Source organism: Crocuta crocuta, unplaced genomic scaffold (genome assembly GCF_008692635.1).
Source record: "Crocuta crocuta isolate KB4526 unplaced genomic scaffold, BGI_CrCroc_1.0 scaffold770, whole genome shotgun sequence".
Lineage (NCBI taxonomy): Eukaryota > Metazoa > Chordata > Mammalia > Carnivora > Hyaenidae > Crocuta > Crocuta crocuta.
This window is the reverse complement of record NW_027527430.1, coordinates 264936-282513: the sequence shown is the minus strand read 5'-3', so window position 1 is coordinate 282513 and position 17578 is coordinate 264936. Positions and strand designations below refer to the sequence as shown.

Sequence of the window (17578 nt, the reverse complement as noted above, 5' to 3'; positions counted from 1 at the left end):
AAAAAAAAAAGTGTATGTGCATTATGACTATAGAGTATTGAGACAGATTTCTATTTGCATAATAAAACATTCCCAGCTGAGGGGTCCCTTGGTGGCTCAGTCAGTTAAACTTCTGACTCTTGGTTTTTTCTAAGATCATGATCTCTTGGTTTGTCTGTTTGAGCACAGAGCCTGCTTGGAATTCACTCTTTCCCTTTCTTTGCCTCTGTGTCGATAGACAGACAAACAGATAGATAGATAGATAGATAGATAGATAGATAGATAGATAATTTTCTCTCCGTTTCTCTGCTTGTCTCTCTAAGTCAATCAATCAATCATCCAAGCTGAGAATTTCCATTGTGTGATTGGTGATTTTGGAATCTTACTTCAGCAGTAGTGTGCCAGATGAATGGACAGAGGAGAGAATGAGAGACTATACTCTGCTCCATGAAAGAATATNAGATAGATAGATAGATAGATAGATAGATAGATAGATAGATAATTTTCTCTCCGTTTCTCTGCTTGTCTCTCTAAGTCAATCAATCAATCATCCAAGCTGAGAATTTCCATTGTGTGATTGGTGATTTTGGAATCTTACTTCAGCAGTAGTGTGCCAGATGAATGGACAGAGGAGAGAATGAGAGACTATACTCTGCTCCATGAAAGAATATTGCAATAGCAAGAGTTATCACTTTGTGCATTGATTCTTCCTTTTGCTATAGTTTATAATTAATTTTTTAAAGATCATACTAATGTTTAATAATATACTTGTTTATTGGAAAAAGAAGATATATCAACTATTGTGACATGAATGATGGTTTGTTTTATAGAAATAATACATATATAAAGACTTTCGCAGATTGTTGACAGATTATGTAAAACAGCACTGCCATTGGCAAGTCCAACTCTAGACAGTGTTTTAAGTGGATAAAGATCAACCCCAAGAAATCTTAATAACTTTTTTGGTACTTCATTCTATCTTGCAATGCCAGATCCTCCTTGATGCCAAATAAATAGCCATTTCTGCACTTTTTCTAGGCCTTGCTCCAAGTTTAAAATGCTCTCCTCATCTTGTAATGAGAGCCAAGTAAAAATAGTGTTAGTTGTTGATAAATATGAGTACTTGGCCAGCCAACTTTAACAGTCAATGAAAGCTCTAGTTTTCTTAATCAACTCCATTGATGCAAGAAAATGACTACTTGGGGACTATAGTGGTTTGAATAGTACCTCTCCAAAATTCATGCCTACCAGGAATCTCAGATTGTGACCTTATTTGTAAATAGGGAGTCTATTAGTTTACTAGGGTTGCCATAACAAAATTCCATGGCTTGGTGGCTTAAACAACAGAAATACATTTCCTGAGAAGTGTCCAAGTGCAAGGTCAAGGTGTTGGCAGCTTTGATTCCTCAAGAAGCCTTTCTTCTTGGGTTGTATATAGCCCACTTCTTGCTTTGTCCTCACATGCATTTTTTTTCTGTGTGTGCAAATCACTGATGTCTCTTTTGTAGGTCCACATTAGCTCCTTATAAGGGAAGTTGGCTTGGATTAGACCCCACCCATATGAACTTGCTTAATCTTAGTTACTTTAAAGTCCTTGTCTCCAAATACAGTCACATCCTGAGACAAAAAAGTTGATGGCTTCAGTGTGAATGTTCAGAAAACAAAATTCAGATCATCACAGGGGCTTTTCAGATATAATTAATTAAGGATCTTGAGAGGAAATCATCCTGGATGAGAGTGGGCCCTTGGGGCGCCTGGGTGGCTTAATCAGTTAAGCGTCCGACTTTCGCTTCGGTCATGATCCCGCGGTTCGTGGGTTCGAGCCCCGCATCGGGCTCTGTGCTGACTGCCAGCTCAGAGGCTGGAGCCTGTTTCAGAGTCTGTGAATCCCTCTCTCTCTGACCCTCCCCTGCTCGCGCTGTCTCTCTCTCTCTCTCTCTGCTAGAAATAAATAAAACATTAAAAAAAATAAAAAATAAAAAAAAAAGAGAGTGGGCCCTAAATCCAATGACTTGTGTCCTTCTAAGAAGAGGAGAGAACACACGGAAACACAGGAAGAAGGCACATGAGACTGAAGGCAGATTTTGGAGTTATACTGCCATAAACCTAGGAATGTAAGAGCCACCAGACACTGAAAGAGACAAGGACAGATTTTTTCCCTTGAGCCTTCAGAGGGAGATTGGTCCTCTGGACACTTTGGTTTCAGACTTCTAGACTACAGAACTTTGAAGGAATAAGTTTCTGTTGTTTGACACCACCACTTTGTAGTACCTTGTTATGTACAGACTCTAGAAACACTTTAGCCACTAATTATTTCAGTGTTTTCTTGTGGACAATTGTTTATAAGGAATTCAGTATTAATTCTTTAGGAGAAAGTTTACTAGCTGATATTTAAAAACAACAACAACTCTGTTTAGGTCCAGATTTCAACTTTTATAAGCTATTCAAATATTTTTATATATAAAGAACATTTGTTAAATTTTCTCATTCCTCCTCTAAAATGGAATGTTTTATGTTTTTTTATAGTTTACCCACCTTTATATGTACAAAACACCCATAGATATTTTTTCTCCTCAAATGGCTGAATTTGCACTTTACATTTTTAAATGTAAAGAGAGAGGAGAAGGAGGAAAGGGGGGATTGAAGAGGAGTAGAAAGAGAAACAAGCAGTGTAAAAAATGGTTTGGGAAACATCAATCATTTCAACATTCCCAGAATAATTTTTTTTTTCTTTTTCAAACTGGTTTTAAACTAGAGTGGCAATGGCTCAAAATGGCAACTGCCAACATGTTCTAACCTTATCAAATGTAAAAGCAATAGTATAATAAAAGGACTTCAATGTGTTCTTAAGACCAGATTTTGAAGTGAACTTTTGTGTAATAATTGTTCCTTTTTCATTCTACTGAGAGAACAGATAGTGAAACTGTGCTCTTGATATTGCCTGACTGGCATTTTCTTATTATATAATCTAAAATGTACATTTATTTTTAATACCTAACTGCCAGTGTGTTAGGAGAATAATTTGTAAAGTTGGCCAAGCCTATGTACACATAATCATGAGAGAGGGTTAACCTATTTACTTCCTAATAATCTGCTTACACACTATAAGGAATTCATGATTTGGGGTATAGTTGCTGAATGTTTGAAAAACTAACCATGTTACACATATGGAAATAACTTCACCTTTCTACTTTTGAGATTGAGAGAAGGTAAATGCAGAAAAGTAACAAACCATATAGATCTTACTTTTGTGAGCAATTAATCTTGTTGACATTCTTATATGAGCTTGCATAAAAATGCCTGGAAAGCATGCTGTGGAATTCAGTTGTTCATTAATATTGATCATATACTGTCCCCATTGTGTTAGGAACTACTTAAAGATTACCTACAAAAGCATTATAGCATTATTGATTTTAAAACTCCCTGAAGCCTTTTGCATCTTGAAAGTCCACTTATACTTTTATTGTTAAGAGTGATATTATCAAGTGTTGCTGTCTAATCAGATGATTTGGACTTTTATGAATACTAATTAGAAATGGAGCTTGTAACTACCACTCTGTATACTCCTTTTATATAGATGTATAATACAAAATGAAACAAACCTTTTAAAAGAGACTTTTGAAGTAAAAAAGAATCAAGATAAGCTTTGTTTTATTTTGTTTTTACAAGCTCTAAGTGGTTGAATAATCCTCATTTGTTTGAAAATTTTGCTCTGCTATAAAACTGTTTTCAAAGCTATGTATAAGTCATATGTGTATATAATATATATATGTATGCTTACATGTTATAGAAAAGATATGAGATGCCCTAAATATACCAAAGTTTTGGCAGTAAATGTGAAGAATGTGGCCATATTGCAAACATTTGTTAATATGATTTCACTAAGGAAATCCTAGAATTAAATTTCCAGAAGCCATTATGTAAACTCTTTCTATATATATGAATATCTATACATCAACATGTATAGATATCCACACACACACAAACACACACACACACATGCAAACACACATGTATACTGAGCATATTATATTTGCAATAAAGGATAGCCATTACTTATTATTTTATTTTATTATTAAATTATCTTTAATAAATGAGGTGCATAAAATGAATGACTAAATATTTTCTTGTGTTGTCAGCTTACTCTTCCAACTGCTATTTTAATTCTATTGAAAATACCTATCCAATTACTAGTAGAGTGCTTAACACATAATAAGTGCCTAATAAATAAATGTTATTTAACTGAAGTCAGAACGTCTAAAACCAAAAACCAAAACATTCTATGTTGATTAAAATCAGGGCCTGTGTTTCTCTTACCCTCACAGTACAAGCAATAATATATGCTATAGATGATGATGATTATTTATCAGTATGTCAAGACCTTAAAATAATACTTATTTTCCATATAAAATAGTTGATATATTGGACAAGGGAAAACACAAAAACAGAAAGAGAGTTTCCTGGGATCTCTGATTCTCATATGATTAGCCCACTTACCACCTGGAGAAAGACTTGGTAAATTAGGAGAACAAAACACTATTGATGACATGATAAAATGTTACATGTTTCTTAATTCTTTATTTACCAAAGAATTAAGATACATATAATTATTATGCAAAAGTTTACATTCTAATGATCTGTTGTTTACAATTGTAATACTATTACAGATGTAGCTTAAACTAGCTAGAAGATTAAACTCTATTAGAGATGAAAAATATTGGAACTTAATTACAGATTTAAAGAACTTGAACCTTGAAAGGTTTAGAAAAGTTACAGAAAGTATCCTAATTCATTACCAGGTGAAAAGCCAAAAGACCTTGGTATCTTATAAACCTAAATTTGGATGTGGTTTATGCATAATATGTAATGGTTGTCACTCATTTTGTCATACCCATGTTTATTCAAAATATATCCAGCACCTACTATATACATGACTCTGCGCATAGAGAATTTATGGTCTAATGGGGAAAAGGGACACTCTGTCATGAGTACTCTAAAATACTATGTACAAGGCATACAACATAAGTTTCACAGTATGATTATTAGGGACAAACAAAACCTTTGTGTTAGACAAAGTCAATTTCTTTCTTATCCTCCTAGTGCAAGCAAGAGTATATACATATAAAATATGTGATTACAAAATAATATTGGGGAAATATACCCGTTTGTCAGTTGATTTCAAACATAGCTGCAATAGAGAGTGGAGCACTGCTGATATAGCAGAGTGATCTATCTATATTCATAATATCTAATACACACTGACCATTTCCTGAAAATACTCTGAAATATTTCCATTTAGGAAGGCTTTGGAGTCCTGCATTATTTATAAGATTATGCTTAGTGAATTCATGCTGATTCTGTTTGCATCTATCAAGATTAAAAAATTAATATACAGACCTCCAACATGGCAGGGAGTGTGGCTCAATAGAAAGTGAAAGATTTGTAGTCACACAGAGTGTATTATAATTTTGCCTTTTCCAGTTAGGCATGTCACTTAACCTCCCTGGGCAAGTCTGTTTTCTGGCCTCTAAAATGAAGATCTATTCTTACAGACCATTAGAAAGAATACTATGTATACTTCATGTTGCTTAGCATATAAGGCACTGTAGAAAGGTTAAATCCTTGTCCCATTTACTTTACCTCATCCTCACCCTTTAAATGAAAATCATAGAATTTCTTAGACTAGGAAAAATAACAGCAGTCACAACCTCTGTTAACAGGTAATCTTTTTCTGAAACTCAGATGTCAGCTGAGGTCTTGATGTTCTTTGGGTTGTAAATAAAATCAGCCCCAACACTCTAACTCCTATCTATTGGGAATCTCTGAGGTTGTACCAAGATTGCCAAGCAGGCTTCACCTATGCCCTCAGGAAATATCTAGAGTGTCTGGAACTTTAGATACTCTGTCAGCGCTGTCTTCTGCCTCCTATATCCACTGGATTCTTGAATCCCTCGGGCTTCATGTGCTGTAGCATTTCGTCCTTTCCACCAGTACGAGCCGGATGAATGGCACAGCCCTTTTGCCCTTGATTTCCCCAAACACTACGCACAGGTCTGTGTGTCTCGCAGACTCAAGTGTGGAACTGGATGCTCCAGCGGAGACAGTTCACATAGAAGCTGTGCTCACAACTTAAATCTGAATTTTAGATACTACACTTTCTTACTAGCTACTTTTCTTCACATATTACAACCTCACACTATACTGCTTGGCCCTACTCTGTCCCTCAAGTCACTTCCAGCTCTGCTTTGGGGTCTCCTCACCTGGTTTTTCTCCACTCATTCCTAAGTTCTTCCCTTTATTATGCAGAACCACTAACTCATCCTCAACTTTGAGCCACATTCTACTTTTCCGAAGGTGCAGTAGGCTTGAGTAAAGGGAGTAAGTTCTTTCAGGCTCCTATTTGCCCCTTGTTATTCAAAGTGAATTCCAGAGATCACCCTCCTTGGAATCCTGGCTTGAACTGTTCCTAAGAATTGGTGGAAGCCTTACTGTTTCAGCCTTTTTATTTTTTTTTCAATCGCTTCCTCAACCAGCTTTTTAAGAGGAAGAGAGCATAGAACACGTCTACTTTCTCTAGAATATAAATGACATCACACTCTTCAAGGGGCAAGAATAGCTTAATCATTTTTGGTTTTTATAACTTAAAACTATTTTCCTCCTAGTTACAAATCCTTAAACCAAATTTTTCTTCTATTAGGTTTTTTTGGGTTTGTTTGTTTTGTTTTAGTTTGTGTTTCTAGTTTTCAGAAATTACTGAACACTTATTAGGCTTTGTTGTCTCATCTGCAAAATTGGAAAGATTGGATTAGGTGATCTCCAAGGCTCCTTATTTGTTTAAAATTATATAAATCTTTGAGTGTAATTACCTACATATTTTTTTCTCTAGCAGTTATATACATGGCTATTGCTTATCAGTTAATAAAAAACCTTTCATAGCTTTTCTTATTTTGAAGTGAACTGATGAATCAAAACTCTAAATCACTTCTTTTTCATTACCCCTTCCCCACCTTTCAGTCTGTAAAAAATGTAGGCTTTGGGATCACAGACTCTTAGTTTGAGTCCTAAAGGCAATACTCGTAGATATTCATTTGAAAAACATTATCTAATATTTGTACCCTACTTTTTTTTAATTTAAAAACTTATGGTAATGACAGTGATCTCACGGAGTAGCTGAGAGAAATAAAGAGATTATCTTTGTGAAAATAATTTATAAACTGTAAGGTACCATCAAATGTGAATTGTTTTGAGAGGAGGGAAGAAGGAAAAACTGAGAAAGAAGAGGTTCTGCGGCATGAGTTGCATATTTTAGCAATGGGAGCAACCTGATTCCAGTTGCCACAAAACAGATCGTTGGTGCTGTTCCATCTTCCTGTCTTAAACATTGGCAGTGTACCAACTGGTGGTTGTGGTTAGTTTAGTTAACATACCACACCACACAAAACCGTCTACTTAAATAAATGTATTGTTTTTAATTGATGCGTAGGTAACTGGAGAAAAATCCCAGATAAACTACTTTTCTTTCACTTGTTGAAAGTTGGCCCTATCAACAAGATGTAGAGTTACCACGTGGTGTTCTATTTCATGCATATTCTTATTAGACTCTACTACTATTGAGTTTCACAAAATTTTAAACTGAAAGAAACTGAGTTTCCAAGACTGTTTCTGGAGAAAGGATTCAAATTTTAAAGTCTCGCCTCAGGGGCGCCTGGGTGGCCCAGTTGATTAAGCATCAGACATCGGCGCAGGTCATGATCTCATGGTTTGTGGGTTCAAGCCTCGCGAACTACTTACTGACAGCTAGTTCAGAGCATGGAGCCTGTTTCACATTGTGTATCTCCCTCTCTCTCTGACCCTCCCCTTTTCATGCTTGCTCGCTCGCTCTCGCTCTCTCTCTCTCTCAGAAATAAATAAAACATTAAAAAAAATAAAAAACATTAAAGTCTTGCCTCAGTGCAAGACAATGTTGCTCACCCCCTAAGTGCTTCCTGTTGGAAGCTCAAAGTGATGATGGTGAATTTCCTTTCCTGTCTGTAAGTCTCTAAATGGCTTTGCCTCATACTTGAGGAGCCATTCACTATTGGACTCTTCCAACAGCCTTGCCTAATGGAGCTCTCTCCCAGGTGCTTCAATTATCACTATTCTCACCTCCTTGTTATCATTATTGCCTACCTTCTACTCTCTGCTGAATCCACATGCTCCTTTTCTTGACTAATCTTCCTCTAAGACTTAGGCATTCACCTTTTTTTTTTTTTAATGTTTTATTTATTTCTAGGAGAGAGAGAGACAGCGTGAGCAGGGGAGGGTCAGAGAGAGAGGGAGTCACAGATTGAAACAGGCTCCAGGCTCTGAGCTGGCAGTCAGCACAGAGCCCGACGCGGGGCCCGAACCCATGAACCGCGAGATCATGACCTAAGTGAAAGTCGGACACTTAACCGACTAAGCCACCCAGGCGCCCCTCACCTTTTCATACAGAGACACACAGTGTAATTAATCTTTCTTTTCTAATATGCATGTCTTAACTTTGGTGGTTTTTCTTTCACTCAGAAATGTGTTCTAGTCTTTTTCGTTAAACAAAGTTTAAGAACACAAAATTAGAGAGTATTAGATATCTTTCTTTGGCCTCTCTTCATCTCCCAGAGAGAGTTTATACTTCCTTTAATGTCTCTCTTCCCTTCTTCACTGTGCCCAGTGTGTATTCTGTCCTGGGTCAATTAGCATCCTTCAAAGGAGCCAACCATAAGACAGAATTAGAGATACAGAAGATTTACTGGGGGGAAAATGCCTGTGATGGACACAGGCCATCAAATTGTTGTTTGTAGAAGCATGCCTCACTACAAACTCATAAATAGTAAAAATATTGCAGCCAGGGTGTCCATAGTACCTTGGACTATGCGGCTATGGTCATATGCAAGTAAATGCTATTTTCAGCAGCAGGTTTACAAAAGGTCTTCAGTGATAGTAAGTCCAGAAATTGCCATTCAGTATTACTTTTTTAAATATGCAGAAGGTATTTTATGATTTGGAGACCTTAATACCAATATTTCACTTAGTGCTAATATTTTTTGACTGCTTAATATGTTACAGACAATTTTCTGGGTGTTTGATATGTACATTTTCTTTTTCATCTGTATCATCACTTTTTGAGATAGATTCTATTAATTCCAACATTTAATACAGGGTGAGACTGAAGCACAGAGAGGTTAACTAAATCCTCCAAGACCACATGGCTAGGAAATAGTGAAACCAGGATTCAATCCCAGGCCATTAGTATTAGAGGCCATGTAACAACTCTATTTCCTATACCAAGAATATGCAGAAATATCTATAAATATGTTTGTAATATCTATGAAATTGTTAATTGCAAAATGTTGACCTGATATCTACTTTAGAGCATCTACCTCATGCAGGAATTTTTTTTCTGCCTTTCAGGTCCCTGCATTCCTAACCCATGCCATAATGGAGGAACCTGCGAAATCAGTGAGGCTTACAGAGGGGACACATTCATAGGTTATGTTTGTAAATGTCCTCGAGGATTTAATGGGATTCACTGTCAGCACAGTAAGTCTTCCCCAGTCATTGTGCTTTTATTATTATTGATTGCAAAGTATGCAAGTTATTATCATTTTTACTGTTAGTAGACTGAGAGCAGCTTCCAGCAGCAGAGAACCCTGAGTTGGATAATGCCACCTTTCTCCCACTGAACATACCACATCTCCTGCTGAGGACTCCTGGACTATGTCCCAGTCCCCCCAGTGGTGTATGGGGTCAGTAGCTTCATGTCGGCCCTTTTTCAATATCATCCAGCCATACTTGCAAAGGGTTGCCTTTATTTTAAGCTTCTATCTGCCTATTTCTTTCACACTTGTCCTGAAGCTATATTCTTCATGCTTCCCAAACATTATTCTGTTGATGAGGTTCAGAGATACACTCATAAAAGAAAAGAAAACTGCCCACCCAGCTCTCTCAATAATCCAGTTTCCTCCTGCTTCCAGTGTTGGCATTTTTAGCATAAAAATCTTTGAAAGTTCAATAAATGTGTTATACTCACTTCTCACTTTTATCCCCATTCGTATTTATCCTGAAGAGTAAAAAAAAAATAGGACTGCTTATGATGCTGTCTTCTTAGAAGTGTGGCTCAACAGAAATGCCAAGTGAGTGGTTGGGGGTCCTTAGCTGCAGTAGGGGTGCAGCAAGCAGGGAAGCCACAGTGGACGGTATGCTGTCAGGGCACGCTCTTAAGGAGGATGTCCCATGTGAGCTGAGTCTTGAAGGAGGGAGAGAATTTTGATCAGAGGGAGGGGAATGGAGGAATCGTACATGGTAGGAAGAGTGGGGAATGAATACATGAGCTCTAAATATTGGAGTGATGGATAAGACCATGATGTTAGGAATAAGGCAAAGCTGGATATGTCAGCCGGAGCCAGATTTCCAACCAGCAGCAAAAAACATAGAATACCTCCTGGCTCTGCAACTGTGGGGGCATAATGTACTTTTCTGGAGACTTGCCGTGACTGGGAATTTATAAACGTTCTGTAGAAGACAATTATAGTATAGTGGCATTTGTGCTCTTTACACCAGGCACCTAAACTGCCTATAATTATCTCTACTAGATCAGATCACCCACAAGGAACTGAGAGGCTACTGATTTTTCTCAGACTGGGTCCAGAGTTGCCAAGGCTGATTCTCTCTTATTATAGCATTATTGCTCAGTGTTCACACACGAACACTTCAGAACATCCCCAGACAGACAGACAAGGGAGTCCAAAAACTTGGCTGCTTTGACATTCACTTAATCCCATAAAGAGAATATTACTAATCATGCTTGTTTACAATATCTGTGAAATGGTGTCAGCAGTGCCTAGAGGAAGACAGTCTGGCCACCCACTTGAGCACCTCATTGAGCCACTTACATCCAAATACACACACTTACAGAGGAATCTGCCCTTGAAATGAGAACAGAATTTTCATAATGGGATGCTGCCCAATGTCGAGAGGCAGAAATTTCTTCCAAGATCAGAACACCCTTACTTTTTCTTTCCTGTGCTGCAGGGCTCTAGGAGGGAGAGTGTAAGAGTATACACAGATTCTAACTGTATTTAGACGGCATGTGTAGACCCTAGTGTCACTTAAATATTTCATGTTGATGAACTCTCTAACCCTAACCTACTGCTGATGTCTGTGTGAAGTTGGGCCTGGTCCTTAAACCAGAGGTTGAGAAACTCCAAATATAAATTCCAACTAATAATGTCTATACAATGGCATAAAATTATTTTCACTTCTCTGCGTCATCTTGTTTTCTTTGTATTGTGAAGAAAAATTTAGTTTCAGTTATCTTTCATAGCTTGGAAGTCCCATTGAAGACAGCTGGTCATCATTTGGTAGTCCCAGTATAAAGGAGGTTGCCCTGGACAGGGTGCTGGGGAAGTGTCCACCTCCCTCTGACTCCCGTACATGGTGAGCTATGAATTCTTTCAAGAGAACCATCAGGTTTGGAGAAATAAAGCAACTAATCTTGCCTCCATTCTCCATGGTGGAACATAAAATTCTTTTCTCTCCTACCTTACGCTGTATTCAAATAAGCTTATTAACCCACATAATTTCATTGAGTTCCAAGGCTTATTTTGAAGCACAAAGAAATTATCTTCCTTATTGCACCTGGTTCCCCACAAGACATTAAACCCATGTTAGGAATTGCCCTGGGAAGTCTGAAGCTGAGATTTTCAATTCAGAGCTGTGATTCTGTGGTCTCAAGAAACTAGTCGCTATTCTCTGGAATGCATCATTATCAGAAACGACAGAGAATGGAGGGAAAAGGACTGGATTTGAATTCCGAGACCTGGATTTACACCTGACCTTTGCAGTTATTGGTTAAGTGACCTTGAGCAAGTTGTTTGATCTTTCTATGATTGAAGATACATAAATTAAATAATTGAGCTAGAAATAGATGGTCTTCAGTTCATACAAGCAAGGAGAGTATTTTAATTAAATGGGTAGCTTGCTTACTGTACAAAAGTTATCAACCATTCTCTTTATAGATGAAATTGGAAAGGATTGCATATTGGAAAAGTAGATTTAAAGTTCTGGGAGCCCTGGTTGCTTTTTCAGTAGGAGAAACAGTCAAACAAACAAAAAACCCAAACAAAAACAAAAACAAACAACAACAACAACCCCACAGCTATTTAATCCCTTGTAAGAACTGCTGAGTATTTGGGTTTATTTTTCACAATGGCAATAGTTCCGTGGCCCAGATATGCTCTAGAACCTTGCTACTCAAACTGTGGGGTCATGCATCAGAATTTCCTGGAATCTTGTTAGAAATGTAGATTGTCAGGACCACTTCACTAAATCAGAAATCTGTTTTTCTCCAAATGATCCCCAGTAGACACCCACACACATACTGAAGCTTGAGAAATTCTGCACAAGACTTTCAGTAGCTAAAAGTAATCAGCATTCAGTTATATAACACCACATTATAGGAAAAATACTTATTATGATTTTTGCAAACTAGAACTATATTGAAAATCAATAAAAATGAGAAATGTACCAATAAAATATGAACATTTCATTTGGAAAAAGGATTGAAAAAATTCTTAGATTCCATAAAAGGGGAACTTATTAACATGGTAGAATGTGAATTAAATATCTTTTGGAATATAGCTAAAGAAATTTAAGTTTCATGATACAGGAATTATAAATACATAATTAACAGACTTATTTTAACAACCATTTTGTCAGTATGTTACAAATTAGAAAAATAATGTTTCCAGAGTTAACATTAATATTATCTACATATGATTTTTTTAATTAATAGATTTTAGGTCTTAGAGTAGTTTTAGGTTTACAGAGAAGTTGAGCAGGAAGTTCCCATTTATCCCTCTACCTGCCTGCATTGCTTCCCTATTATTAGCATTCTCATTAATAGGGTTTATTTGTTATAATTGATAAAACAGTAGTGATACATTATTTTGAAATGAGGTGCATAGTTTGTACTAGGGTTCACTTTTTTTGTATTATACAGCCCTAAAGATTTTGAAAAATACATAATATCATGTATCTACCATAGCCTCATAAAGGGTTTCACTGACCTAAAAATCTTCTGTGCTCTGCCTAGTCATACCTTCTTCCTTTGCCAAATCCCTGGCAAGCACTGATTTTTTTTTTTTTATCATCTCTATAGTTATTCCTTTTCTAGAATGTCATGGAGTTGGAATCGTACAGTGTATATGGCTGTAATAAAATAGTATGTATTCTTTTCTGACTTTTTTCACTTAGCCATATATATGTAAGGTTCCTCCATGTCTTGATAGCTTTAAGAAAAAGAACCACTGAATAATACTCCATTTTATAGATGTATCACTGTTTGTTGATTCATTCACCTATTGAAGAACACCTTGGTTGTTTCCAATTTTTTGGCACTTATACATAGGGCTGCTATAAACATTCATGTGCATCTTTTTCTTTTGTCTTGTGTGACATAGTTTTAAACATACCTGAGTAAATACCTAGGATTCCAATTGCTGAGTCATTTTTTAAGAGTGCATGTAAGAGTCAAAAACCTCAGGGCACCTGGGTGGCTCAGGCAGTTAAGCGTGACTCTTGATTTCAGCTTAGGCCATGATCTCGTGGTTCATGAGATCAAGCCCTGTGTCAGGCTTTGGACTGAAGAGAGTGGAGCCGGCTTGGTATTCCCTCTCTCCCTCTCTCTCTCTCTCTTCCCCTCCCCTGTTTGTATGTGCATCCACTCCCTCTCTCTGTCAAAATAAATACAGATTTTAAAAAAAGAGTAAGAAGGGGCACCCGGGTGGCTTAGTCGGTTAAGCGTCCGACTTTTGCTTAGGTCGTGATCTCGCGGTTCGTGGGTTTGAGCCCTGGGTCGGGCTCTGTGCTGACTGCCAGCTCAGAGCCTGGAGCCTGTTTCAGTCTGTGACTCCCTCTTTCTCTGACCCTCCCCTGCTCATGCTGTCTCTGTCTCTCTCTCTCTCCTAGAAATAAATAAAAAACATTAAAAAAAAAGTAAGAAACTTCCAACTGCCTTCTACAGTGGTTGTACCATTTTACATACTTAGCAGCAATAGAGGAGAGTTCCAGTGTTCCATATCCCCACCAGCATTTGTTATTTTAATCTTTTGAATTTTAGCCATTATGTGTGCCTTTTTGATCATGAAAGTAGCAGAGGTTATAACTTTATCAGACTAATAATAACCAGCATTAATTTTTATATAGAATTACCAAATTATATGTGCTCTTAAAATGCCATAGAGTAATATGAAACACACACATTTAATATAGGTACGTGTATGTATATACATGCATGTGTGTGTGTGTATGAATTATAAGAGGTAAATTATAGGATGAATTGAGCACCAAAATTGTCTAAATGTTAGACTTTTGAAAGGAATTTTTAAGTACACAATTTTCTTCTAGGAGCCTTATTTTGCACTGGCTAGAAGTAATCATATTTTATTTGTTGCCTAGTAACAAATCTAATGCCTTAGGGAAGGACAATTTTTTCATTCCCAGAACTCCTTGTCCATCTTATCACTGAAGGCATTCTCTGCATTGTTCTCTACGTGTCCACAGCTCCCGGCCTTCAATTCCTGTTAAGCACAGATTCTCTTGGTTCTTATTCTTTGAGGAAAGAGAGCTGATCTAGATACCCACCAAGCCCTGAAAGAAAAAGGACTGGTTTAAAGAACTAGCCCACATTATCAGATTAGCTGAAGACAATATGTTCCCTAGTCCCTTTGGCCACTGAAGAAGTTGGCCAGAAAACTTTTGTCCTTATATGTTATGCTAACTATTGTAAACTAGTTTGGTCTTAATTTTACACTATTGATTAGTGGATTCATACATTCCACAAATATTTATTTTTTTACATTTTATCCCCTATCAGATATTTATTATGACTTTATGAGTAGTATTATTCTAACTTAACATTAGAAAACACTTATCAGTAATACTGACAATAATGATTTCCATCTTTGAAGCCAGGCATTTATTTGTGTCACAAACCTTGGCATTGAATTCAGGAAGGAAATCAAAGTGATTTTGAAGACCTGTGGCAAGGATTGCTTCAATGACTAAAAAACGAAATCATTTGAATTCCATATGATCAAGATTAAAAAGGAAGTTGTATTATAGCAAAAAAGATACAGATTCCAAGCTGATGCAGCATGGGCCAATGAGTCCTTTAACTTTTGTAACTCAAATATTTCACTTTTCTCAGAGTTAGCCAATGATATTTGCCGTTTTGGGGATCATTGTTAATTGGCTTAATAACATACTTGGCAATTACATGTTTTATGTGTTAGGTGGTGCTTAGTGAACATGCAGACTCTCGTCCCACCTCCCTCTATTGCATCGACATCTTTGGTCAGTACCCTGAATATAGTTAAAAGCACCCATATGGTCTGTGGGTGTACAAAGCTAAGGACAACTGGCTCAAAGAATGGCCTCTACTCCCCAATTTACACTGGAGGAAGCATGCTGTTAGGGAAGACTTCTGGATTACATCAGGTTTTTTGATGCAGCTGTCTCTAGCTCAGTTGATGAATGGTCAATTAGCACTTAATGGTTCTGTGCTTCAACTTTCTTATCTGATAATCCAATTCAATTTAACAAACACTCAGAACTTCACACTGTGTTATGTGCTAGAAATAACATGTCTATAAAAACTGGAATTAACAGTCCTTTGTCCCTACTGAGGGTTGATGGAGGGAGGTGAGTGGAGGATGGGCTAAATCAGTGATGAATATTGAGGGCACTTGTTGTAATAAGCACTGGGTGTTCTATGTAAGTGTTGAATCACTAAATTCTACACCTGAAACCAATTTTACCATATATTTTAACTGATTAGAATTTAAATTAAAAGTTGAAATAAAAAATTACATACAAAAATAATACTAATCTTCTGTCCCGCTTCCCTAAACAGGATACTTGTTTGTATTAGATGAGAGGTTTGAGAACATACTTTATGTATTTTAAAGGGTTAATTATCCCTAATGGGCTAATAATTTTAAATATAATGGGGATCCCCATTGGTCTTTAATTTTCCTGTTTCTCCAAAAACATTTTAATTATAAATTTTTAAGAAAAAAATGAGAGGTGGGACAAGAGGAAGCTCACTTCACAGCCTTATGCTTTTCTGTAAGAATTCCTCTGTTAACATCCTTGATTCTTATAAGTAATTATTATTTTTTAAAAATTACTCTTTCTACTTTTAGCTTAATGGCCTCTTTATTTTAGCTTTCCACTGAAGGATCAGTTTGCCCTAATAAAGTAAACACTTGAAAACTGTGTGGAAACTTTATCTGGAGTTATTACTGACATCTGTAAGCTATGTAACTACACTTGCTAAATCAAAAGCTCAATTAAGACTTCCAAAATAGACTTGCTCCAACTCCAAAAGATTTTCTGACTGTGGGCTGAAATTTCTAACTCTACTACTCACCAATGACTTTACAGGTCAGTGATGGCCACCTTAACTCTATAAGCCTAAGGTTCTCAAACTTAGTGTGCAGCTAAGAGTACAGATAAATATTCAGATTTCTCTTGCTTAACTATAGATATTCCAATTTAATAAATATAATTGTTGATCCAGGTCTGACTCTTAATAAGTACCCTACTCAAGCTGATGCAAATTATTCTAGAACACTGATTCTCAACAGTGGCTGTACATTAGAATCACTTGGGGACCTATGAAAAATACTGATGCCCGACTCCCACCCCAGAGACTATGATTTAATTGGTCTGGGATATGGTCTAGGCATTAAGAGTTTTAAAATCTCCCCAGATGATTCTAATGTGCAACCAAGGTTGGGAATCAGTGTTGTAGAACCACACTGAGAGGAATTACTATGCCTTAAAGAAACTAAGCAGAAAAATACTTAAAAAGAAGCCAAGCTTAGGATACACAAACATAATCCCACACTAACTATATAATCATGCAACCTTATTGAATTTTTGTGATTTTCAAACATCTACAGCAAGAACTGATTGAAAGAATCAGGCCAGAGAAAGATAGTAGCTTACTGTTCTTAAAATATGTTATCCCTTAATCTTTTGGAGTTCCAAAGCATTTTCATTTTTGTGTGTTCATCCTTTTCAGGAGCCTTACAAAGAGCACTGTCCTGGGAGATATGTATAATGTATATTTATGCTATACAAATATAGACACACTTTGTGATTTTTGCAATGAGATCCTCACATATTCACAGACTCAAAATACTTGAAAATTGCTACTTCTAATAACAGTTAAAGACATTTTTCCTGGTGCTTATTAAAAGAAATTTGATTGTCAGAAAAACAAACCCCGAACAAAAATATATTAAATAAATTTTGCTAGAAAGTTATACTCATGAATGTGTTGTGTCTATACTAATAGGTCTGACCTTCTAGAACTGATTCATTCATGATTGTGTAAAAGACATTCAGGAATATAGGTGGTACCACAAATACAGTTTAAAAAAATAAATTTTTTGCATGTACTCCAAATTTCCCAGGTTTCCCAGTTTAGGCTCTTAGCATCGACTTCCACATTTCTGTCCTATAAACTACCAGTGTCCATCCCAGTGGCACATGTAAGGCCTCATTCTCCCCT

General features: G+C 36.6%; 1 protein-coding gene across 3 annotated transcripts in view; it reads left to right on the top strand.

Moving 5' to 3' along the window:
- The window catches only part of EDIL3 (EGF like and discoidin domains 3), a 408087-nt gene that overhangs the window by 180095 nt on the left and 210414 nt on the right, over positions 1-17578 (top strand). For 2 of the 3 annotated variants that reach the window (XM_077759157.1, XM_077759166.1), the window contains one exon: positions 9409-9537. The exons of the other annotated variant lie outside the window; for it this stretch is intronic. In XM_077759157.1, coding sequence (XP_077615283.1) covers positions 9409-9537 — 129 coding nt within the window. The remainder of the gene's footprint in view (positions 1-9408; positions 9538-17578) is intronic. 3 annotated transcript variants of the gene reach the window in all.